The sequence below is a fragment of the Vicugna pacos genome, chromosome 3 (genome assembly GCF_048564905.1).
Source record: "Vicugna pacos chromosome 3, VicPac4, whole genome shotgun sequence".
NCBI classification, from domain to species: domain Eukaryota; kingdom Metazoa; phylum Chordata; class Mammalia; order Artiodactyla; family Camelidae; genus Vicugna; species Vicugna pacos.
Window position 1 is genome coordinate 21950691 of NC_132989.1, and position 27267 is coordinate 21977957.

At 39.7% G+C, this 27267-nt stretch overlaps 1 protein-coding gene across 7 annotated transcripts; it reads right to left on the reverse strand.

The window, feature by feature from the left end:
- Nucleotides 1-26829, reverse strand: LOC116277659 (protocadherin beta-15-like). 7 transcript variants are annotated; one of them, XM_072956302.1, is made up of 5 exons: nt 24478-26829; nt 10352-10540; nt 9611-9790; nt 2142-2526; nt 1-494 (listed from the first exon to the last, which is right to left on the reverse strand). In XM_072956302.1, the coding sequence occupies exons 1-2, from the start codon at nt 26827-26829 to the stop codon at nt 10445-10447; spliced, it is 2448 nt and encodes an 815-aa protein (XP_072812403.1). In that variant the 3' UTR covers nt 1-494; nt 2142-2526; nt 9611-9790; nt 10352-10444. The 7 variants fall into 7 exon arrangements, with proteins under 7 accessions (XP_072812403.1, XP_072812398.1, XP_072812409.1 ...); XM_072956297.1 differs by having other exon boundaries at nt 2078-2526; XM_072956308.1 differs by adding an exon at nt 19534-19642 and having other exon boundaries at nt 1-2526; nt 24574-25965.
- Between the last annotated feature and the right edge of the window lie 438 nt (nt 26830-27267).

Sequence of the window (27267 nt, forward strand, 5' to 3'; positions counted from 1 at the left end):
TGTGATGCTTTCTTCAACCCACAGGTTATTTTTAATTGAATTTTAACATTTCCAAACATAGGGATATTCTAAACATGTTTTTTGTTATTAATTTCTAGCTTAATTTCATTGTGGTCAGATTATATGCTCATATAATTTCCCTCTTTAGCTATTGGTTGAAACTTTTTTTGCATACAATATAGTCAATTTTTATAAATTATGAAGAAAATAACATGCATTTTATACTTGCTGAATTTGATCCTTTATATTTGTTCAGTAAATCAGTTTTCTTGTCTCTAATATAATGATTGTGCTAAGCCACAGGCTTCCAGGTGCTAAGCCAACCAGCAAATTCATTTGCCACTGCTCAGCTCCTATACCTACCTAACCTTATGTTTAAGGTTAAGGCTCTGATGATACCAGCCCACGATGAGCACCTCTGATGGCATGATGATCATTTAGTGTCTCATAGTCAGCCACTCAGTCTCTACTAGGGCTCAGGAGCATGACAGCATCTATATAAACACAGAGAAGTTAATTGCTATAGAAGGCATGGATCTCCACTATAATGTTTGCATTATAATTCTCCTACTGTGGCTTCCTGGAAACTCCACACAGCATCCTTAATCACCATGGGCATTTCTAGCAACTTCAGATTGACTAGGTCACATTAGATTGGCTAGTATTATAGCCTTGATCTCCTACATATCTTTTTTCTTACTCCAGGCCCTGCTTAAACCTTGCAGCATTTTGAGTTCCACATATGATATATATTGCCTCTAAAATCTAAAGAGGTCCCCCAAAACAGTGCCTCTTCCTTAGTGGCAGGGGATGCAAGCAATAACTTGTATTTTACCTCAGGGGAATTTCCTGGCATGCCCAGGCCCCTAGCATCATCTCTGATGGGGCAGGCCCCTTAATTTTCATGGGGCTAATCTTTTACTCTTTGACATACATGGGCCTGCTAAGTCATCCAGGGTCCTTTTTGTTTACTGCTCATTAGGCCCAATTAGCACAATGTCATCAATACAGTAGTCTAACATTATGTTCTGCGGAAGGTTCAATGTTGAGGTCTTTGTGGAGTATGTTACAAAAGAAAGTGAAAGAGTTCACATAGCTCTGGGGCAAGACAGTGAATGTGTTTTGCTATCCTGTAATGAGTAGATGAACTGCTTCTGATTTCATTCACTGATGGATTTAAGATGAATGCGTTCATCAGGAAAACAGCCACCTACCAAGTGCTAAAGGTCATACTGATCTACTTCAGTAAAGATAACCACTGGTATGGCAGCTGTAATTGGAGCAACTAATTGGTTCAGTAAATTGCAGTCCATTGTCATCACTATGAGCCATCATAGTCGGGGTGAATAGGTGAAGTAAATGCGGATATGATGCAGACTATTACCTCTGCATGCTTTAAGTTTTAGGATGTAGTGCTAATCTCTGAAATTCTTATTAGGATGCAGTGTTACTTATGATCTACTATCTTGGTTAGGGAAAGGGATATTTCAGGTTTTCTGCTGTAATGTTTCTTACTCTACCGGTCAGGGAACAAATGAAAGGGTTTGGCCTTGGAGGTCCCTAAGACCATCCCCAGGTTTGGTGATTTGCTAGAAAGACTCCTGAGACTCAGCATGTAATCATACTCATGTATATGAGTATGTAAAGGAATACAGTAAAAGGATACAAAGAAAAATCAGCAAAGGGAAAATGTGCACAGGAGAAAGTCTGGAGGAGAGTAGATACAAACTTCTAAGAATCCTCTCCCCTTGGATTCACATAGAATGTGCTAATTCTTCCAGCATCAAATTTTAACAATGTATATGAAGTGTTGTCTACCAGGGAAGCTTACCTGAGTCTAGAAATCGAGGGGTTTTATTGGGTGCTGGTCATATGGGCATCCCCTGCCTAGCATAAACTACATCGTCTGTATATACAGTTAGGGCACAATAAACCACCTACATCAGTTATGAAATGTTGGGGACACTCCTAAAATCCAAATCCCAGATGCAAACAAAGGGCCAACCTTGCCAGAAGGTCTTTCTAAGTACAGCAGTTGCAGGTCCTAGATTTGGCCAGTTAAACAAATCTCACTAACCATAAAGGCCTATCTTAGAAAGCCAGGTATCTTCCTGCTTCAGTTTTTGTTGTAACCTTTTTACCTGGCCCAAGGCATCAACTCAGACACAGCACAACTCTGGTTGGTACGTTGAAGCTGACTCAAATGCCTTGTAGGGCAGAGGCAGTATCATGATAGTTCAGTCCAAACAATCCAGTCTGAAAGGGACCTCCCAAGACAGTCAGTTCCAAGCTGTCTTGCTTGTCTATAATATCAGTTTCTCCACCTCCTGTGTACGGACAACATCTGGAAGCATTCTGCATGGGAAGTGCGGGAGCTGGAGCCATTCTCTGCTGCCTCATAGTCAGTGCCGCCTGGTGTGGTTGTGGGCTCAGCAGTCCGTTTGAATTCAGAATGCTCACAGCAGTTTAGGAAGGCAGCCTGTGGAGTTTACCTTCAAGAAGAGAGGGAAGCTTCCAGGAACAGTTCTGAAAAAAAAAAAAAAGATCATTAATGTCCTCTGAATCTGTGCCTCCCCAGGTACTAGATGTATTTTCTTCATTGTTAAAAAACCAGTGTGGGGAGGGTATAGCGCAAAGTGGTAGAGCTTATGCTTAGCACGCATGAGGTCCTGGGTTCAATCCCCAGTACCTCCCCTAAAAAATCAATCAATCAATCAAATTAATTCCCTCCCCTAAAACAAACAAACAAACAAACCAATGTGTCCCACTCAGCAATTATAACTTGATTTTTTTTAGTCATCCCATAGACTTACTCAGATCTTTTGTCTGGAAGGGTTGTATGCAAAAGGGTCAGAGGCATTTTCACAGAAAACATTTTTATGTAACTTAATTTATTAAGAAATTTGTATTGAAGTATAGCTGATTTTCTTTTCTTTCTTTTTTTGTTTGTTTTTTTTGGGGGGGTGGTAATTAGGTTTATTTATTTAATGGAAGTACTGGGGATTGAACCCCAGGACCTTGTGTATGCTAAGCACGCAATTTACCACTGAGCTGTACCCTCCCCACTTATATAACTTAATTTAGAAAGTCATATTGTGTTAAGGAATTGGTCATGATGATAGACTAAATTTTCAAAGGATTTCAAAATGGATTTACACAGATCAATCTCTTTCTGGAAACAATTATATTTAAAAGTCAAATTGCCTTAATAAGATGTGTGTACCAGGAAAAAGGTAAGGGAAATAAGTCACACTATCAGTTCACTGAGGGAAACTGCAGCCAATCTAGAAATCTGAACCTAAGTCAGCAGCACTAAAACATCCCCCCCATTAGGGGTCCAGTGTCTGATCTGTCCGTACTGGGTGGAGGGGTCACAGTTGTTGTGATGTGCCTTCCCTTAGCTTGCAGCTTTCCACAGTACTCACAAGTTAGAAATGCAGTCTCTGTATCTCCCTCTACATCAGAAACATAGAGATAATTAGCAACTTGATTTCAGACGGCTTCATCAGAAAATTAGCCCTTTCCTGTGGGCATCTATAAGTGGCTCAAATGGTCCAGGCAGCATCCATGATATTGTCACTGTTTAAGGCCCCACAAAGGGGTAACCTCAATCTGCAACAGTCACAGAGTCCATGATCCCTTTATTGACCCTGGGCCTGCTTTCCATTTAGCACAGCTCATACTAAAACTGAAATGGCTCTTAGAAGGTAGTATCAGATTTTAGCTTAGGGTCAGGCCCAGGCAATTAGGATCTGTGAATTCAGAATTCTAAGAAAGCCAGTGAGTAGTGAGGGACAGTGGAAATGTTCCTCAAATTCAAGTTTCCAGATAACAGCCAAGGCCAATCTTGCAAGCATGGTTTTCTAGGGTTAGAGTATTAGGCCTGCCACAGTAACTCTTTTTTGCACAGGGTTCTTCCAGCTGATGAGTATATCTATTCCAATTGAACACTCAGGGACCTGGGAAATAATCACATGGCAGGTCTGTGGATTCTTTGAACCCATTTTGAAATGGATATGGGCCTAAATTCCATTCATCTCTTGATCTATATAACCCTCTGTTATAACTGGAGGACCATTATGGTATTTTAGGTCACCTCTTATCAGAGGCTTCTCAAGAACTGTATGTCACCTGCCTTGAGATGTCTGGGTAATCCACTTTCCCAAGTGCAGTTACCCAGGCAAAAGGTATAAAATCTCAGTAAAATGGAATCTCTGACCCAAGGGTGAACTTAGTTTGACCGTGTTCTTCCCCTGAGTGTATAAGAGTGCCCTGGGTAAACCCAAATTCACTCAGGTTGAACCTAGGCTGAAAAGTAGAAATACTTCATGTTTAAAGTATGGAGGCTAAGAAATGCTTTGAACTTCGGCATATCTAACGTGCATGTAAAAGCTATAGATTCTTAATGAAAATGGATTCATTATAAATAACTTGAGACAAGATTTTGCATCTTAGGTATATCCTTGAGGACCACAGGAGATAGATTTTCCAATCTCAATGAACATATCCTGAAGATATAAGAATATGCTTGTGGAAATACTGATTGAAGAGTCTTAAGGACTCTTAAGGTAAACAGAAAGTGCCACGTGTCAAAGTTCTTAAGAAATAAAAGTGGCATATCTGTCCCCAAAGAACTCCTTTACATATGCATACTCATCTAGCAAAAAAAAAAAAACCAGGATTCTGATCAGAAGATGGCAGGAGGTATTATAGAATTTAAAATTCAGAGTTAATTACAACTTTAAGTTTTTTTATCTATGTTTATTCTGTATTTATCATTTTAAAATTATAATGTATTTTAATATGTGTAAATCTGTACTTAAAGACAAGAATTTGATTCTTCTAAGAGTTATGACATTTGAGTTCTATATTTATGTAAATGGATTATCAACTAGAGAAAGTTATAAAAGGATGTTTAATTTGGTCTCAATGTATTATAGGAAAGGAAAAACACCTTTTCCTCTATAATTCTAAGTTCTTATCTGCGACCCATGTAACAAAGACACATTAACAAGAATAAAGCATAAAAACTTATTTAAGTTTTATGTGACTTGGGACCTTCATAAGGAAATGCACACTGGAAGAAATAGTTAAACCTGAGTGTTTTTATATTAGTTTTGACGAAGAAGGGAAAGTCATGGGAAAACACATTAAGATGAAAGGTTTGAGCTGAGTATAATAAACTGGAGGAATTTAGCAAGGCCTCTTTGTTCAGATTCCTCTCTATGTCCCTTTGTCTTCAGAGATAAGGATGCACTTTTCCTCCAGGTATAGAGGAACCCCCACCTCGGCCAAATTGAGGGTTTTATGACCTGCTTCAGGGGAGGGCCAGAAAGTCCTTCATGCACATGCCATTTCTCAAATTCCTTCAGCTTAAAATATTCAGTATGCTAAGGTGTTTTGGGGTAGTGTATCCTGAACCCCATCAATATATTTGGAAAAGATATACTCCAAGCAGCCAATTAATTAAAGCCATTTAAAATTATTTGATTAATTTTAAAATATAAATCTTATGTTGATAAAAGACATAAAACAACTTATTTTGAAACTTGTATTTGGAAGAATGGCTACATGTGTTTTTACATGAGAAGCTAAAATGTAATGTATTTATCTATTTAAAGATAAATCTCTAAGCATTAAAGCTAATATGCTTTCATGAGTTAAAAAGTTTTATCTAACCATTTTGCTTTTCAGTAATTTTATAGAGGTGGTGCTGGCTCAGGCACTGAGGGCAGGAAGGCAAATCCATGTCCAGAATAAACGTCTATGTCAATGAGGTCAAATCACTGCCTTGGCCATGAGTCCAGGGTAATTAACCTGACATCCAGTGGCTGGCTATCTCCCTAGGGTATGGACTTGACATTGGTCTCTGCTGATGACAGATTGGCACACAGCAATGTTGGTGGTAACCACATCTCTTGATGAAGAGATGTTCATTTTGTTGAACCTATCTATTGTATAATGTCCTTCCCCCCACCATGGTCACTTTGTACATGGCCCATCAAATGCTAGCATAGTGGGGAAGGGCTGTTCAATATCTTATGGATTAAACATTTAATATTTGTAAAGTGCTAAGAACTATGCTTGTCACATAGTAAGCATTATGTAAGTGTTTTTAAAGCAAAAAGCCACATAATTGAACTTTCTAATTTCAGTTTTAAAATTCACAACTGTGGTGTTGAGCATTTAGGGAGCATTCATATGAGGCACATATATATATCTACACACTCTGCCCCATTCTGAGACAGTTCTATAAACATCTCTCTCACCCAGTGTGATATTATGATTTATAATAGGAAATATATGTTTGGTTTTTGTCCTTGGTTTCTGACACAGAGCTCCCGTGGAATTTCCTAAGTGGTGAGAGCAATAAAGGTGTCTCTTGTTATGTTAATGAGGTGATTTTGGGACCAGCACCTAAGGATGGGATGATGGTTGCCAGAAGAACCAACCATATGATTAGAGGGTTGGAACTTTCAGTCTCATGCCTGCCCTCTGGGGAGGGAAGAGGGGCTAGAGATTAAGTTTAATCGCCAACGACCAATGATTTAATCAACCATGCCTGTGTAATGAAGCTGCCATAAAAACCCAAAAGGATAGGGCTCAGAGAGCTTCTGGGTGGGTGAACACATGGAGATTTGGGGAGAGTGGGACACTAGGAGAGGGCATGGAAGCTCTGTGCCCCTTTCCCCATATCTTGCTCTGTGCATCTTTTCCACCTGGCTGTTTCTGAGTTATGTCCTTCTATAATAAACCAGTAATTTAGTAAGTAAAATGTTTCTCTGAGTTCTGTGCTGCTCTAGCAAATTAACTGAACCCAAGGAGGTGGTCATGAGAACCTCTGATTTATAGTCAGGTGGTCAGAAGTACTGGTAGTAACCTGGGCTTGCCCCTGGTATCTGGAATCTAAGGGGGGCGGTCTTGGGAACCTCCAACCTGTAGACAGTTGGTCAGAAGCACAGGTAACAACTCGGGCTTGCAATTGGCATCTGAAGTTGTTGGGGGGAGCCGTCTAGTGGGACTGAGCCCTCAACCTATGGAATCTGATGCCATCTCTGGGTAGATGGTGTCAGAATTGAGCTGAATTGGAGGATAACCACCTGGTATCAGAACAGTGCTTGTTGGAGGTGTGGAGGAAAAGCCCCTCTCCCTGCACTGAAATTGGGTGCTCAGAACGCAAAAGAGTTGGTGTCAGTGAAGTGGGATTTGCTAGAATTAGCCCTGGCTTAGGGAAGCATGTGGTTTGGGAAGAGAAAGGATGAAAAGGTCAGGGGATGAAGAACCTTGGATTCCTGGGCCACACGGTCACCCAGGGTATGGAACAGCAGCTGTGCTGCAGTCAGTTACTAAAGGTAATAGTTACTAATAGAATTTAGAGATGAATCCAAATCCTGGGGAGCTGAATCACTGGGTATATAAGGAAGTGCAAAATAACAAGAAGCATGCCAAACATACAGTCCCTTGGTTATCGTTACCTGTAATAGCTAAACAGTAAAAGAGAATGCTGAGTTAGACCTGGATGCTGGTCCAAACTCAGATTTCAGTGAGTCTGAGCTTGGGCTACTAGCCTCAAAGCTGTCCCCATTGTAAAAATTGTGCAGGGACAACAGAAAGTACATCTAAGACCTCTGGTCACCAAGAAAGTAGTCAACATGGGGGAAGGACAAAACCAAGAAACTCCTGGAACCAGGGTTATAAAGAAATTGTTACACTTTGTAGATCAGTATCATCAGCTTTCTGAAGAACCTTTACTGAAATGGATTGTGAGAGTAACTCATTTGGGGGCTATGTCTTTGGTTTTGAGTGCTGCAAAGTAGCACAGCATGTTTGAGCCCATGGCTCACTATGGAACAATCACAGTTGACAACATGTGATTCAGATACACAGGAGGTTATTCCTAAGGGAACAGTCAGTCTGATGGACTGGATAAAAGTAAGGTTTGTTTACCCTGAGGGGACTGTTCATCTTCCCCCATGAATGCCAAGTGGAAGACTTCAGATGAAGCAGTTGATATGCTTCATATGCAAGCCAAGTGGGACTGGCTTTATGTTAACCAGCATATTTGGCCGCTGCCCAGGTCATGGTAAATTTTGTGGTTAAAGAGGCCCCTTTCACATGGGCATCCCGTATAATCCTATCGTTGCAAAATCAAAAAACAGTTCGGGAAACCTCACCAAATTTGTTGTCTCTGCTTCTCCTCACTGGGCCTTACAGATGCTAATAAAAACATTAAGTTAATTAACAAGAGAATAGGAGAGGCCAAGGGTGGAGTCACAGGACTCTTTACAACAATGTGGAAAGTTTTACACTGTTATTAGGGAATAAGATGAATGAAGTGAGTATTGATAGGAGCAAACAAAGAGGAAACAGAAGAAAAAGAGTCACAGGACTCATCCCAGCAGGGAAAAAATCCTTAGATGGTTATTAAAAAATGGGATGAATGAAATGGACACTGATGGGGTTAAAACAAAAGTTTTAATACAGCACTACCTAAGGTTGGTTGGGCCAAAGGGACCTCCTCATTGGTCTCCTAACATTAAAGGGCCCCAAACAAATCTACTCTATTTACCCATTTGAAGAAATTTAAAAAGTCAGAAGGTAGAAATTACAGTGAGAAACCTGACCAGCAATCATATGGGGCAATGGCAGGCAAATTTACAAGACTGACAAAAGGGCCAGTGTCCCTTGGCTCGACTCCTCACCAGGGACCCGAAGTCTTTTGCACTGGAGTGGGCAAAATGGTCAGGGACTGGAGAAGAGAAGTTTCCAGGACTCAACTGTGGTACCAAATTACCCATTGGTGAAGCCCCAACTCAGGTTACAATTAGATTAAGATTATTTCAAAACGTAATCGTTGATAGGGTTACAAAAGTTGGAATTATGTGCTATGTAAAGACTTGTGTTAACTTTACCTGAATGTTTTATAGGAATGTATATTACGTACAGCTGAGGAATAATTCCTTTACCTAGTATTGTAAAATTAAAACCTGTGGATGCAGTCCTACTAGAGTCTACACTAGGAACATGTAAGTTCCTGGAATTACAGTAAAAATTTATAGGAGAATTGGTATGTTTGAACAGGCTTTATGTGAAGTGGTTGCATCTCTTTTACCAGATTGTATTTTGAGAATGGACACTGTATCTGACAGAGAACATTTCTCCTACCTAGAATTACAAAACAGAAGGCATGTACATCCACCCCTTCAAGCAATATTAATTGGAGATACTAAATGGGAATCAGTAAGACTGCCTGAACCACACAGTGTGGAAGGGAAGCTGAAACGCTGGTGGGGACAAATTCCCTGTGCGAGAGCCCTGTGTTCAGTGTATACTGGGGCTTATGGCAAGAGCCTGTGAGTGCCTCCCTGTGATGACTACTGGGACTCTGGACAAGAGAATTACCATTTGAGGGGTATTTACTCCCTTGCTATCAGATGTTAATTGGTGAATGAAGGACATAAAATGATCTGAAACCTGAAACACTCATAATGTCTAGGGTGATATCAGAGAAAAGCTCTAATGGGGATGGCAGTGCCCAGAAGAGTTCCATTATAAAATGGAAATGGTTTATACAGGATCACGATGCCTGGGAAATGCAGGAGATACTCACCAGCAGGGAGCCTCTTTTCTCCTAGTATTGACTCTGGAACTGCATGAGGAGTTGCTGGATTCTGTTGTCACATGGGCTGTGCCCTATAAAGAGCCCTTGACTGACTGACAAAGAGCTGCTGGGTTTGGAGGTGATAGTTCCAAGGTGAATGGACAACATCCTGTTCGGAAGGCCACCGCCCTGATGATAGAAGGTAAAAACAAATCAGCTTGGAGGGCTGAATTGCATTCTGTTACCCAGCAGTGTTGGAAGAATTGAACAGTGGAAAGAGATTTTTCCTGACTTATGCACAGTGACCAATGGCCTGGCCATAGGTTAGGCAGGAGGGCAGTGGACACCTGGCCTATTAAAGGGATGCCCTATGGAAACTTGAGGGGTGGATTAAAGTAGGACACGTTGATGTCCATCAGAAGAGCTCCCTTCCAGGTTTATAAGGTTACTGTAATCAACAAGCAGGTATCCCCGTGTGCTTGCTTCAGGTGGCCACATGGGCCCATGAGTTTGAGGGTCTGCAGCTATGCAGAGATGGGTTGAATCTAAACATATTTCTCTTGCACCCTCTGAGGAACAAAATGCTAGTAAGAACTGCCAATAAAATACACAAAGACTGCAGGTAGCTGTGTGACCAGCTTCCTGGTGGGAAGGCCCTTGAATATAGCTGGCTGATACTGGTAGCCCTGTGGGGTTTGTAAATGGGTCCTGACATGAATAGATACTGATTCTGGTCTGGGCCTTGCTTACCTGGTGGTTAGAATACTGTGAAAGAACTGGAACAGAAGATATTCCATCAATTTGGATGGCTGATCATCATTTCTTCAGACCAGTGACCTCAGTTTACAGCCCATAGTGTCCAACGATGGGCAGAGATATATCCTCCTCAGAGTAATAGTTTGGTACAGAATTAGAACAGGCAATTAAAACACTGGTTGTCTAAAACAGGGAGAGATAAAAGCATGAGGGGCTTGCTTACACGCCTTCACCACTGTGTGCTCACACTCAACATGAGGGGGTCTAAAGGAGTGTCCCCACTGAATAGATTTCTCTTGTTTTCCTGGTGGATCTGGAGCAGGAAGGTTGGGGAAGGTGCTGGTATACCTTCTTCTCCACATAATCTCAGCTTTTTCTATTTCCCCTCCTGCTTGATGCATTGGTCATAGGACCAGGGCTGCAATTAAAAGGGCAGGAAGCATGAATGGATTCCTAAGCAAGGAACTATAATTATGTTTTTAACTTTATGTCAGAATTCTCAAGGGCCTAATGGGGCAGGATGTACCTTCACCCCATCTGGTAAAATTGGGATTAACAGTGAATGCAGCTATATTGCCTGGTGGTAGAGACAGCCCACTAGTTCTGCATCTATGTACCTTACTCCATGGGAACAAGAGGGGACAGAGGAAGAAGCACTTGCTAGACTAGTATTGCTGTCTGCAATCTGCATGAGCCTAGTGGCTGAATCTAATGTTCCTCCCAAAGGTGGAAAAGTTTGGGATTAAATGGAGAGAAGAAAAAATACTAGTTATTGGTAAAGGAATGAATAAATGGATAATGTAATGAGGGAAATTTAATATGACATTAACACCTCATAAGAGGCTCAGAGCAAGAGATGATACCCAGATTTTCTTGTTACTATCCTTCTAATCTTATTCCTTTTTTATTCCATGAACAAATGCTGTTTGAATTGTGTCCTCGCTGAAAAAGATATATTGACATCCTAATCCCTCGTACCTCAGAATGTAACTTAATTTGAAGATACGGTCTTAATAGAGGTAATCAAGTTAAAACAAGGTCATTGGGATGGGTCCTAAACCAGTAGGGTTGATGTCCTTATAAAAAGGGGAAATTTAAACATAGGAACAGATACTCATAGAGAGAAGACCATGTGAAGAGATACAGGGAGAAGGTGGCCAACTACAAGCCGAGGAAAGAGACCTGGAACAGATTCTTCCTCTCAGTCTTCACAAGGAACCAACTCTGCTAACACCCTGATTTCAGACCTCTGGCCTCCAGAACTGAGACAATACATTTGTATTATTTAAGCCACCCAGTTCGTGGTACTATGTTATGGCAGCCCTAGAAAACGAATACAAATGCAAATCCATACCTTTGGCCATCTTTGTTTCCAGGAAAAGTGAACAGTCAGATGTACCACTCAAAATGCTTTCTTACCAAGTGGGAGGGGCAAGGTAGGTGAAGGGGATTAAGCAGTACAAACTACTAAGAGTAAGATAAATAAGCTACAAAGACATAATGTACAGTAAAGGGAATTTAGCCAATATTTTATAATAAAATTATATGGAGTACAATCTAAAAAATATTGAATCACTATGTTGTACATCTGAAAGTAAAATAATATTGTAAGTCAACTATACTTCAATTAAAAACCAAAACCCAAAAACACCCTACAAAGTCCTTTCCTTCATGAAGGGTTCCCTTCCCTTTGGCCCTTCTGAGCCAGTCCTGTGGGATATAACACTCTAGTACCCTCCTTATAGTTTGTGCCAGATTTCTGTGTGGAAATATTTTTAAATTAGGCTCAGATTTTCCCTCTTTAGTGATCTGATCACCAGGAACTCCCCATGAGGCCATAGATGTAAAGTGAAAGAGCAGAGGTAATGCAGGAGCATTAGGTGTATTGCCAATGTAAACCTTCCACTCCTGAAACATATTTATGCTCTCCAGACCTGCTCACATATGATCTTGTATTAATACTTCCACTTGAAGATGGAGTGCTGCTACACATACTGCAATTTTATGGTTTGATCAATCAGGTAACATCCAGTAAATTACAGGCATCTGAGATGACATGCTCACTTTATGTCCTACAGTCAGGGGTTCAGCCTCTATCGTGGTCCAACAACAAGCCAGGAGCTATGTTACTTTGTTAAGATCTCTGGGAAGCAGACTGTGGGACAGAGTGTAGGGTGTTTGCTAGTGTGTTCTTTGAGATTAACACCTGTGGGGTGGAGGTGATGGAAGCAGGATTCAGCAGAGAGAGAAATGGAGAATTCTGAAGCTAAAATGGCCCTTTAGAGCTGTGCTGTGTTAGGCTGAAATGGCTGGGTCTTTACATTTCCACCTTAGTCATTGGATGTGGCCTGCCCTGGTAAGGATGTGACAGCTGAAGAGTGCCCACTGACAGCACCCCTGGCATTCCCAGCAGCATCCCAGAAACAAGTCTTTCATGGAAGTGGAATCTGAGTGGTGCATGTCCATGTCCTTACAATCTACTCTCTGTGCTGCTCAGATCCTCTTCATACATATTCAGAGAGCAGCTCCTTCATGGTTCTGCTGGGCCTTTCTTCCTGGGGGATACTTAGAGGAGAAAGTTTAATGGGATGACCTATAGTCCCTACCACCGAAAATGGTTTCAGGGTTAGAACTGATAATCATTGTCTCATTTCTCTACTATCCATTCTAGGTTTCTCCTCACCTTCACTAGCATGTCTGCTGGTGTCAGTGGATTATCTGGTGGTATAATCCGCACTTTCATGCCCAAGAGATACGAGCCCTTGTCATCATGCCCTTCTCAAAATGGGATTGTTGCATATATCCAATTACCAAAGTAATGGGTGAGTGTGTACCAGGAGGCACTCAAGTTGGTCATCTGGGTGCCAAACATATTTTCCCTTGGGCCCAGTGTGTCATAGCAGCCCTACTTCCTCCTGATGATCAGGGTCACTTTCTCCTGTCAAGTTGGTGGCTCCGCTCTTGTCTGTTGGACCTTAGTCAAATGGAACCCAAAGGACTGAGGTTACAGCTTTAGCTTATTATATAGTGGGAATTTGCTATGTCCCCTGGTGGAAATGTTTTCTTTTAGGGACAAAGTCTAACTCTGCAGACCCCAGAGTTTCTGAAATGGGAAGCACAAATTTCCCAAGCAGGTCATTGTGAGCAATGTTAACTGAAGCCGTTCCTACCATATAAAGGGTTTAGTGTTTGTCTTTACTGCTGGCATATTGTACATTTGGCTGTGGAAGCAGCTAGATCAACCTTGATAAGTGAGGTACGTGAATAGCTTTTATCTTTGTCACTGCAGCCTCTTTGTTCATGTGTTCATCATGCTAGCAGTGGTCTGGCTGATGAAGGAAGCTGTCTGATGTCAAATGGATCAATAATTTTGTCTATTTCAGTGTTTAGTGACTCTTCCTTGGTGGAATGCCCTCTGGTGGCCATCAACTTAACACATAAAGGTCTTCACACTTCGAGTTTACTTGTATATATTCAACATGCTTCCAACTCATTACTACTTATACTCAATCTTCCAGCTTTCCAGGACCCCAAGATTTTGTTCTCTAACACCTTTATTCAATGGGAAAAAATAAGGCTCTTTTAAGGAATAGTTAGATACACATCTGGATTATTAAAAATAGAATAATTTTGTGACTTCTTATATTTCCAGAAAACAAGTATGTTTCAAAATTATAGGTTGGACACCACACACAAAAATAAACTCAAAATGGCTTAATGGCTTACACATAAGACAAGACACTCTTAGAAGAAAGCAGGCAAAACATTATTTAACATAAATCTCAGAAGTGTTCTCCTATGGCAATTTACCCAAGCAACAGAAATAAAAGCAAAAATAAACAAATGGGACGTAATTGAACTTATAAGCTTTTGCACAGCAAAGGAAACCATAAGCAAAACAAAAAGACAACCTACGGAATGGGAGAAAATATTAGGAAAAGATGAGACTGACAAGAGCTTAATTTCCAGAATATATACACAGCACATACAATAAGAAAAAAACAAATAACCCAATTCAAAAATGGGCAGAAGACCTAAACAAGCAATTCTCTAATGAAGACATAGAAATAGCAAATAGGCACATGAAAAAATGCTCAATATTGCTAAATATCAGAGAAATGCAAATCAAAACTACAATTAGGTATCACCTCACACTAGGCAGAATGGCCATCATTCAAAAGCCCACAAACGTTAAATACTGGAGAGACTGTAGAGGAAAGGGAACCCTCCTACACTGTTGGTGGGAATGTAGTTTGGTGCAGCCATTATGGAAAATCAGTATGGAGATTGCTCAAAAGACTAAAAACAGACTTACCATATGATCCAGCAATCCCACTCCTGGGCATATATCCAGAGGGAACCTTAATTCAAAAAGATACATGCACTCCAATGTTCACAGCACCACGATTTACAATAGCCAAGACATGTAACAACCTAAATGTCCATTGACAGATGACTGGATAAAGAAGTAATGGAATACTACTCAGCCATAAAAATAACAAAATAATGCCATTTGCTGCAACATGGATGGACCTGAAGATTCTAAGTGAAGTAAGCTAGAAAGGGAAAGAAAAGTACCATATGATATCATTTACATGTGGAATATATATATGAAAAAAGACAAATGAACTTATTTACAAAACAGAAACAGACTCACAGACATAGAAAACAAACTTATGGTTACCAAGGTGGAAGGGAATGAGAAGGGATAAATTGGGAGTTTGAGATTTGCAGATACTAACTACTATATATAAAATAGATAAACAACAAGTTTATACTATATAGTACAGGGAACTATATTCAATATCTTGCAGTAACTTATGGTGAAAAAGAATATGAAAATGAATGTATGTATGTTCTTATATGACTGAAGCATCATGCTGTACACCAGAAATTGAAACAACACTGTAAACTGACTATACTCCAATAAAAAAAAGAAAAATTATAAGTTGGGTGAAAAGCCCGCAGGAGCCAGTTTGAGAAGTCTCCTGCTGGCCAAATTGGGATAGGTTAATTGCAAAACTGGACCAAAAATGTACACTTGATTAAAACAAGTTAAGTCCATAAATGCCACAAGTATATAATGATACTAGAAAGTAAAAGTTGATTATTTTCTTTTAAAATAATTTAGTTTTCTCTTTAAATAATTATTTATTGATCCTTTTGCCAATACTACTGTGTCTTGATGCAAGATCTCTTGAAAATATATACATTTGCTCATCACTTGCCAATTTCTACAAAACAGTCTATGTGGATTTTGATTGTAGTTGCATTTCTGTTGAGCTCATTCTGGTAATGAACATCTTAATTCTGAGTCTTGAATCTATGAACATAGTACCTCTCTCCATTTACTTAAATCTCAATTTCTCTTTGCAATGTTTTATAATTTTCAATGTAGAAGTCTTGCACATCTTTAGTTAAATCTATTTCTAATTATGTATCTTTCCAATGCTACTGTACATGTAAAAATTCCAATGCTATTTTTATTACTTGCAATTATACAGAAACATAACTGATTTTTATATATTAATTTATATTCTGCAACCTTGTTAAATCTATTCATTAGTCCCAGTAGTTTTCTTATAGATTCTTTAAGATTTTAAACATACACAATTATGCCATCTATAAATAAAGACAAATATTTAAAATATCTGTGTGTTTTATTTATTTTTCCTGGCTTTTTATATTGACTAGATCTTCCATTATAATGTTGAACAGGAGTGAGAACTTTCTGATCTTGTCTGCAATATTACAGGGAAGCATTCAATATTTTACCAGTAAGTATTATGTTAAGTTTTAGGATTTTTGTAGATTTTTTTGAACCACAATGAGGATGCTCCCATTGTGGTTCCATAACTGGGAGCAAGAGTATTATCATAGAGGTTTATATTAGAAAATAAAAAACTACAATTTGTGAGCTAGTAATCACTTCAAAGATCAGTCAATGATAAAGCAATTCCATATTTACAACATTTTAAAGCTTTATCCTCTGGTATGAATTTCCTTATGCATAATAAAAGATGCACCTGAAGGTTTTCCCACATTGATTACATTCATTGGGTTCCTCTCCAATGTGAGTTTCCACATGTTTTTGAAGTAGTAGAGAAAACTAAAAGATTTTCCACATTCTTCACAGTTCTATCTCCCAGTATGAGTTCTCACTTATTGACTAAAGAATGAGAAAGACCTGAAGATTTTCCCACATTCTTTACATTTATATGGTCTCTTTTCAGTGTGTATCCTCATATATTCACTGAAGTGTTAGGAATTATACTTTCCCACATTTCTTACACTTAGTATGGTTTCTCTCTAATATGAATTTTCACATAGCTTTGGAAGAATTAGATGTAAGTTAAGATTTTCCAACACTCCAAATATTAATAGAATTTCTCTTCAGTGTGAGTCCTCACAGGTTTCTTAAGTGGTGAGGAACAGCTGAAGGCATAACCGCATTCCATATAGTGTTTCTCTCCAATGTGCATTATCACATGTACAGTAAAATGTGAAGGATGACAGAAGGACTTGTCACATTGTTTACAATTATAGGGCCTCTCTCCAGTGTTCGTACTCATGTGGTCATTAAAAGAGGAATGGGAACTGTGCACTCTTTACATGTATTGAGATCTTTTCTGGTGTTTTCTTACTTGTAGAGTAAGCTTTGAAGAACAAGTGAAGGCTTCCCTACATTCCTTATATTCATAAGCCTTCTCTTCAACGTGAGTTCTTTTATGTACTGTAAGCAATGTAGGAGAAATAAAGACTTTCTCATATTCTTTTACATTCATTGGGCATACTTTCAATATGAGTTCTCACACGTGCTCTAAAGGATGAAGGACAACTGAAGATTTTTCCACATTTTTTACATTTGTAGAATTTTTCTCCAATGAGAGTTTTCATATTTTCTAAGAGATGAGAGAAAATGGAAGGTTTTTCACATTATTTGAATACACAGCTTCCCTCCACTGTCATTTCTTACATGTACAGCAGTGTATGAACAATGAATAAAAGCTTTCCTACATTTTGTGTATTCATAGTATTCTTCTCCAATGTGAATTTTCATGTGAGTCCTAAGACATAAGGAATAGCTGAAGAGTTCTTTACATTCCTTACATTTATAGGGTTTGTGTCCAGTGCATGATCCCATGTGTGACTTAACAAGCGAATGATTAACGAAGGCTTTCTCACATCCATTGAATTCATAGGATTTCTCTTCAGTATGAGTTCTCTTATGCACATTTAAATTTAGAATCTGGCTGAAGGCTTTTCCATAATAATTACCCTCATTATATTTCTCTCCAGCATGAAACACCTTCTACACAGTAGATATTAAGGTATTTCTGAAATATTTTCCAATTTGATTATATTCATAAAGATTCTCCACCATATGAATTCTTAAATATCTTTCCTGTGTCTTAGACTGATCTATGCCATGGCAAAAGGATGATGATTATATAATAGGAAGTTTTTCATATTCTAGATGAAGTAGTATAATACTAATATAAAGCAGACTGTGGTAAGTTAAGGTTGTGTATTCTTATCCTTAGAGGAAATACACCCCAAAATGTTATAGGTAAAAAGTCAATTTAGGATATAAAATGAAATACCAAAAAAATACAGAATTAAGCCAAAAAGAAAACAGAAAATGAGAAACAAAGGAATGCAAACAGAGGGTATGAATAAATAGTAGACAGAATTATATAAATAATTGTATTAAATATAAATAAAATGAACTCCCCAGTTAAAAGGCAGAAGTGATAAGACTGGATAAAAAAGCAAGATCCAATTCTATGTAGTTTACCAAAGAGGTATTTAAAATATAAATACAGGATGAAAGCAAAAGGATGGAAAAAGACACATCATGCAAATCCTAAGCGTAAGAAATATCAAGTGACTCTATTAACATCAAATTTAAAGTATTACTAGAGACTAAAAGGGATGTTTCATAATGATTGGTGTTAATTCATCAAGAAGATACAATATTCCTACTTATGTGCACATTTTAATAACAGAGCTTCAAAATAGATGAGGCTTACAACAATGCTAGAACTGAAAGGAGAAATAAACAAATTCATAATCATTGAAGAATTTAACATTTTCCTCTCAGTAATTGATAGAACGTGCAGGAAAAAAATGGTAAGAATAGAGTATTTCAATAACACTATCAAAGCAATTCAGTTTAATTGATATTTATAGAACACTATACACAACCGTACAACACATATTTATTTCAAGCACACATGAGCTCATCAGGATAACCCATATGTTGGATAATAACAACAAAACAACAAAACTCAATAAATTTTAAAGGATTGAAATTGAACAGAATATGTTCTCAGACCAAAACAAATGATAGCCCTGGATATTTGGAAATTGAGCAATACTTCTAGCTAAGCAATGGGTCAAATGAGAAATCAACAGGGAAATTACAGATAAAGTCAAGCAATGGTAATAAAATCACCATGTATCAAAATTCATGAAGTACAGCTTAAGTAGGTATAGGAAAAGAAATAACATATGTGTGGAAATCAATGAAACAGAAAAGAGAAAGTAATAGGAAAATAACAAAGACAAGAATTGGTTTTTTTTAAAGATTAGTAAAATTGATATACTCACAGCACTACTGATAAAATAAAAGGAGAGAAGACATACTTACTAATATTCAGAAAGAGGGGCACCACTATAGATCTTAAATATATTGAAAAGATAATAAAGGAATAGTATCAATAACTTCAAGCCAAAATATTAACATCTTAGATAAAATGTTAAAAAAAAAAAACACGTTACCAATTGGCACAAGAAACAGAACACTGGAATTGTAGCATACCTATTCCAGAAATTGAATCTGCAATTCAAAATTTCCCCACAAAGAGAATGTTAGCCACTGATGGCTTCTGTGGCAATTTCTATCATATACACAAAGAAGAAATAATAAACATTATACACAAACTCTTTCATAAAAGAGAGGTGGAATAAATAATTGTTAACTCAATTTATGAGACCAGTGTAACCATGAAACCAAACCTGACAGGGGATTAAAATGAAAAAATATAGAGACCAATATCCCTCATGAACATAGAGGCAAAAGTTCTCAACAACGTAGCAACAAATTGAATCTACTGAACAGACATTTTTCACACTGCTGTATGCCGCCTGGGAGAAAAACATAAATAGCTTGCCTGAGGAATCACAGCCACACAGGTGCCCTTCCATCCCCAGCCTGCAGGACTCCAGTTTCTCGGATCTCCTTGGATTTTTGTATTCTTCTATTGCTGCTGCTTCTGCTGTCTTGTGTTTGAAATGAAGAGTGACCTGATTCAGATCTCACCACTCAGATTTCAGCTGTGAATACCATCACTACTGCTATGATCCCCACTTGAACTTACAAGTTAGAAACTACCAACAGGACCAGGACCACGGTAAGTCATGTGTCTCAGAAGCAAAATTAGTATGTCACCCAAAAACTTACTAGTAAAGATAGATATCATTTAATGCAATAGTCTAAAAAATCATGCTTAATGAAATAATTAATGATGAACAAAATATCAAAATTTTAAATAAAAACACGATCCAATTCCACACTTGTACAACTTGGCCTCACCCTAATTACAACCCTGTTACATCTTGATGTCAACTTTATTGTTTCCTGAGGTCACTGGGGAAAAAAATGACTGTATCTGCTTTACAGTTCCCTCTTCTGGGCTGCTCCTTCAAAATCAAGAGGGCTACCAAACTTCTTGATCCACAAATGCTGGCATTGATAAATTTACACAGAGAAAATTTACACAGAGAAAATTATGTTTAGTTTGCAAATACAATCTACTTTAGAATATGTTACTAATGGCAATTTTATTACACACACTTATACATTAAATGAGAACTATCTTTACAATGTGAAAAAGGTATGGAAAACCAATGTTATTCTAATATATATCTGTGCATGCGTGCACCTCCACCATCTACTAGAGCTACCTTCTCCACCACGCCACACCCCGACATGCTCAAATGCACACACATATACACACAAATACACAAACACTGAGTGCAGCTGAGGAGTTCTAAAATTTCTTGAGGCATTACCATTCATGTATCATAAGGTTTTTTATTTATTTTTCATATAACTGGAAGTAATGCTCTTTTCAAGGTATTCCAGATGAATCCAAGAAAGGTATAAGTAGTAAGCCTTTGGAGATGCCTTTAAATTCTACATATACCAATGAAGTATTTGTAAAGTCAGTCGACTGGAGAGGAGTAATGGCTACTGACACAGTGGGGTCTCAAAACACATCTCTCTGTATATTGAAAAAGCTGTTAGGAATTTCTATTCCTTCCACCAGGCATTTTCTACCAAAACATGTAGATTGCTGATCTCCTCTCAAAGATTTTTAGGACTCATAGTCAATTTATTTTACTAAGTAAAAATTTTGGCCCTGCTACTTCCCTGCCTGAGAGGGAAACCAGTGTTCTGGATTGCTGCATTGCTGGTCAGAACACCACTAGTGCAGGTTTAAAAGGATAGCTAGCATTTATCAGCTCACTTTCTCATTCTATTCTCCAAAACTCAACTTTTTGGGTTGCTACTAGCCAAGAAGGTTTCTTTGAAAGTTCAATTATTTGTGTATATTTGTATTAGCCAAATTGAGAGATGACTGAATGAAGACAGAAGGTCAGCCACAGTAACTCAGAGAACCATCCCTTGATAACAGCTAAGGGAAAGCAAAACTACTTTTCTGACAAGCATCTCATACATCTTAAATAGAAAATCTGGGACCTTGTCAGACAACTGTATAAATCAACCTTACTCATGAAGAGGAGAGATGTGTCAGTTTGGAATGCATTTATCTGTAGTCAACAGAAAACCTGACTATAGCTGTCTAATGACATAGGAGTTTATTTATAAGATGCAACATAAAGCCTGGGAGAAGGTGGTATAGAGATGCTGCAGCAGCTTAACAATGCTACAAGAAGTCCAAGGGCTTTCCATATTATCATAATTAGTATACAGACCTTTGTTTTATGGTATTCATCTCATGGTTGCAAGTTGGCTGCTTCAATTCTAGGCTTACTTGCAATATCCATGCCAATTAAGAAAAAGAAAAATGGGCAAAAGTCCTAAGGAACATGCTACCCCAGACTAGCCTTCCAAAAATATTTCCCTTAAGCCCAGTTCCTGTCTGCACTTTCACATCACTAGCAATAACAGAGTCATATGACATTCCTACCTGCAAGGGACTACAGGACTATTAATATTTTGGCCTAGCGTAGGGGAAGGCAAAGAAAAACTGGCCAGGAGATGGTTTTGTTGATAGTCATTTGTATTCATGTCCTATTGCTGCTGTAACAAATTACTACAAACTTAGTGGCTTAAAAACACAAATTTATTATCTTACTGTTCTGGAGATCAAAAGTTAAACTGGGCTAAAGTTAAGGTAGAGCTACATTCCTTTCTGGAGGCTTTAAGGAAGAATACATTTTCTTGCCTTTTGTAGCTTCTGGAGGCTGCCTGCTTTCCCTCACTTGTGGCTCCCTTCCATCTTCAGACTCAGTAATGGCTGGTTCAGTCTTTAACATCACTCCCACACTGACTCTTTTCTGCTTCCCACTTCTACTTCTTATTAAAGACTCTTGCAATTACACTGGACCCACCTGGATAATCTAGGGTAATCTTATCTTAAATCAGCTAATTATCAACCTTAATTCCATCTGCAACTTTAATTCCCCTTTGTCACATACTATAAGATATTCACAGGCACAGAGATTAGGACATACTTTGTGGGGCTATTATTTTCCCTATCACAGTCCACTCTATGGTCCCCAAAGATCCACATCCATTCCACATTTTATATATATATATATAAAATTATATATAATTATATATATGGCCCTGCTACTTATATATATTACTTTATAATATAATTATATATTATATATATATAAAATCCAAAAGATCTCATCTCTATCAACTACTCAGTGTGTATGCCTAATACAAATGGTGTACACCTGAGACACCCTGGCTTTTTCTCAAGAAAAAGAATATGCTTTCTTAATAGTAAATCTCCTAATTTTAGCATCTTTTATAACCTAATTAAGCTTAGAATTTCTCAAATCATCATATTCTGGTTCCTTTTTGCTTAACAGTCTATCTCATTCCTTTCACATTCTACTATAAGCAGCAAGAAGAAACCAGGCTGCACTTCAACCCATGCCTGGAAATTTCCTCAGCTAAATATCCAAGTTCATTGTTTACAAGTCCTCCACCCCCTCCCCCCATATTTCCCCTGCAGGACACAATTCAGCTAAGTTTTCTACCATTATATAGCAAAGATTCCCTTTCCTTCAGTTTCTAATAACATTTTCCTCATTTCTTTCGGAACCCTCATCAGCAGTGACTTTAACATCCATTTTTCTACTAAGTCTCTTTACGCTTTGATTTAGGTATTCTATAAGGCAATATATTTTCTCTACCATGCTCCTTATTTCCTTCTGAGTCTTCACTAGCAGAGTTGCTAACATCTGTATTTCAACTGTGTGTCCAAAGCAATCTACGCTTTTTGTAACATGCTCTTCAGAATTCTTCCAGTCTATGCCTACTACCCACTTCCAGAGCAATTTTGACATTTTTAGTTATTTTTTACAGAAGCACTCCAATTCCAGGTACCAAAATCTGTATCAGTCAGGGTTCAATCAGTCAGCAGGAGATAAATATATGAAGAGATTTATTCCAAGAAAGTGACTTACAAGGTTGTAGGAGCTGGCTGGCTAAGTCCAAAATCTGTAGAGCAGGCAATTAGAAAGGGCCAACTGGAAGTCTGGGGCATGAGCTGAAGCTGCTGCCCATAGTCGGAATTTCTTCATCTCAGGGAAGAGTCAGTTCCGTTTTTAAGGCCTTTCAACAAGGCCCACCCGGATCACCTACGATATTCTCTCTAGTTTAAGACTAGCTGATCAGCAACCTTAATTCCTCTGAACCTTAACTCCCATTTGCAATACAACATGACATATTCACAGGTTCCAGACATTAGGATGCTGATGTCTTTAGGGGGCAATTGCTCTGCCTACCACAGCATTCTATAGTATCCGCAAAGTTATGAGGCTCCTGGAGATAGACAAGTCCAGACAACAGAGCTGATTACTTCTTCAAGTATTCAATCCCTTCACCAACATATCCTTTAGTAAGTTTTCTTTAGTTAGTATTAATTCTACAATGTATTTTCTTTCAAATTCCTTATCAACCAGAACAACGTCACCCATAGGCAAGTAGATTGGCATGCTGTGTCATCAAAAGCTCCTCTAGGCCCAGAATTTGGAACCTGCTTGAGAATCTATCTGCAATATAGCAAGGGACATTGCAGGCAACATATTACTTGGTCCTTTAGAGTATATAAAAACACCTTAGACACAGTCAATCTGAGTATCATTAAATCTGTCTAGAACTCTTATCAGGATCATAACTTCGTAAGTTACGATATAAGGAAGAACCCATAAGTCTTTTCAACATTAACTTAGATAAGAAAGAATAGATGACAGTTATATTTTCATGAGACGGCATATGTATTTTAGAGCAAAAGTCTAATGATTTACAAGCTTAATTTTGAAATAAGCAGCACAGAATTATACATGTTGCTGCCTAATAGTAAAATAAAAATCCAAACAAAGCTTAGAAGAAATTGGATATAGGTAAACATAAATTGATTCCACCCCCAAAGAGAAAAGAGGTTATAGAAAGGTCATAGCTGCGTAGATAATAAAAACTAACAAGGAATCAGATATTATTAGGTGGTGTCATATAGTGAGAAATTAGTTTTAAAAGTAAAATTATGTTTGTACTGAGAGGTTAACTTTCATATTATCCTTTAGGAATAAATACTAAACCTTAATCAGGAATACGAAATTTCCTGATGTAAAATTTTTTACTAACACAATAATTGGAAAAAAATTACACAGCAACAAGGCCAACAAAACAATGAGTAACGTTACTAAGGAAAATATTAGAGAAGAACGAAAATAAGAATTAAACATTATTACAGGCTGAAAAAAAGAAAGGGAAAAGTGAAGGGGACAAAGCTAATGTATACAGTGGGGAAGTTTCAAATACCTAAACTATTCTGGAAAGTTGGCTTTACCTCCAGCTTCCTCCCAACGTCCTGACCTAGAATATTGGGTAAGACAGGCTTCAAGAATTTGAACTCATTACTCCCAGAATCTCCCGTCAGACACACCTCATACTGGTAGCTGTGGGACAGGGTCCCGGTGCCGCTGACGTCCACCAGGTGGCCCGGGAAGGGGCCCTCGGGCACCGAGCAGCGACCCGCCCGCGCCGCCCCGCCCCGCCCGCACAGCCGCACCGCCACGAACACCAGCACCGAGAAGAGGAAGAGCGACGACACGGACGCCAAGGCCACCACCAGGTAGACGGTGAGCGCGTCGGCCGGCGCCGCGGCCGCCGCCTCCGCTTCCGCTTCCGGGGGCGGCAGGTGGGGCTGCGAGAAGCCGTCCACCAGCAGCACGTGCAGCGTGACGCTGGCCGACAGCGGCGGCTGGCCGTTGTCCTTGACCAGCACCAGCAGCCTGTGCCTGGCCGCGTCGCGCTCGCTCAGCGGCCTGGCCGTGCGCACCTCGCCGTTGTGCGCCCACACGCCGAACAGCCCGGGCTCCGTGGCCTTGAGCAGCTGGTACGACAGCCAGGCGTTCTGGCCCGCGTCGCCGTCCACCGCCACCACCTTGGTCACCAGGTAGCCCGGCTCGGCCGCCCTGGGCAGCAGCTCGGTGCAGGGCGCCGAGGTGTTCTGCAGCGGGTACAGCACGAAGGGCGCGTTGTCGTTGTCGTCCTCCACGAGCACGCGCACCAGCGCCTGGCTGCTCAGCGGCGGCGAGCCGCGGTCGGCGGCGCCCACGCGGAACTCGAAGGCGCGCAGGGCCTCGTAGTCCAGGGACCGCAGGGCGAACAGGTGGCCGTTGTCGGCGTTGATGGACACGAGGGAGGCCAGGGGCACGTGCGGGTCGGCGGGCGGCAGCAGCGAGTAGGTGACCTGGGCGTTGGCGCCTGCGTCTGTGTCTGTGGCGCTGACGGTGCCGATGTGCAGCGCGGGGCTGTTGTTCTCGCGGACCCGCAGGGTGTAGGAGGCCTGGGTGAAGGCGGGGGCGTTGTCGTTGACGTCGGACACCAGCACCGTTATGTTGTGCTCCGTTTTCAGCCTGGGGGTTCCCATATCTGTGACCGTGATGGTTATGTTATATTCAGCTTTGGTCTCTCTGTCCAGCACTCCTTCTGTTACAAGCTTGTAGAAATTCTCAATGGAAGGTTTTAGAGTGAAGGGAACATCCTCTTGAATGTAACAAATCATCCTTCCATTTTCCCCAGAGTCTCGGTCTTGAACACTGAAAAGAGCTATGGTAGTCTTGGGGGAATTTTCCGGGATAAGGCTTATAAGTGAAGCCACCGTCAGTTCTGGACTGTTGTCATTTATATCCACCACTTGTATTTTGACCATGCATTTTCCAGAAAGACCTGCCCCATCAGAGGCTTTAATATCTACCTCATATGACATAATTTTTTCAAAATCTAGTTTCTTAATTATTTTAATTTCTCCTGTTAGTTCATTAAGTGCAAATGTCTTAGTAATCTCTTCATCAGCATAAAAAAATGAGTAGAATACTTCTCCATTTATTCCCGTGTCTAAATCTCTAGCAGAAACAGTGACAATAAGGGATCCCAGGGTACTGTTTTCCAGGATCTGCACATGATAGACTGGCTGCACAAACTCAGGGGCATTGTCATTGATGTCCAAGACATCAACGAGGACCAGTGCAGTCCCAGTTTTAGGAGGAGCTCCACCATCTACTGCGGTGAGGGTTAACCTGAGCTCAGGCTGCTCCTCTCTGTCTAGAGCTTTGAGCAGAACCAGCTCCGGGTACTTTCTGCCCTCACCACCAATGCGGGTAAGAACGTGGAAATGAGAGCTGGGGTAGACGGTGTAGTTCTGAATGTTATTGATGCCTACATCCAAATCTTGTGCATTTTTTAGGGGAAACACAGTTCCTGGGAGAGTATTTTCCAGAATTTTCAAAATCATTTCTGTCTCTGGGAACACGGGGGAATTGTCATTTATATCATTAACCAAAAGCTTAAACCTATATACCTCCAAAGGTTCTTCCAGTAACACTTGGAATTGCAGCACACAAGGCTCAATGTGGCCACACAGTTCTTCCCGATCCAGTTTCTCATTTACTTGTAAATCTCCAGTCTGAAGGTTCAGCTGAAAATGTCTCTTGTGATTATTAAAAACGACCCGAGCCCTCCTCCAAGGCAGCTCTCCTACCCCTAGCCCTATATCCTTTGCTAGATTGGCCACAATAGAACCTCTGTCGGTTTCTTCTGCGATGCTGTAATCTTCCTGCTCCGCGCAAGTCTGAGCCAGCAAAACAAAGAGAAGAACTTGCCTTAGTTTAGGAAAGCGCTCCCTTTCAGTCTCCATTTCTCCAACAGCAAAAGCCTTTAGGGTCCGGGTGCCTTTTGGGTCTGTAGGCAATGTGCTCTGGCAGTCAATCCTTGCCGCAAGGAAGTTCCGTTAAGATTGCTCTTTTGTTAGGTAGGTCTGTGTGTGACTGCCGGAACAGTAACCATTCGCAGGTCTGTTTTTTGCAGCCTTAGCTTACAGCGCCACCATGTGTTGTACTTAGTTTGCTGAAAATGCTACAAAACGCACTCCACTTATTTAGATTTATGCACACATACAACAAACCACGGGTTGTATGTGGGGTGACTAACACACAAAGACAAACTATGGGTAACATATGGGGTGGATTATAAATAAAAGTGGTAACTTCTGTTTTCCTGTGAGATTATGAATGTGGAAATGGTGCCACTTGGAGAATGGTGTAAGAACAAAGCTAACTTTATTTGTTTACTCAAC

Coding starts and splice junctions, on each gene's coding strand:
- LOC116277659 (XM_072956302.1), bottom strand. CDS start 26,829: ATGGAGACTGAAAGGGAGCGCTTTCCTAAACTAAGGCAAGTTCTTCTC. Junction 10,541..24,477: donor ACGTTGGGAGGAAGCTGGAG/GTAAAGCCAACT, acceptor TCCCTGTTTTAG/ACAACCAGTGTTTTAATTGC.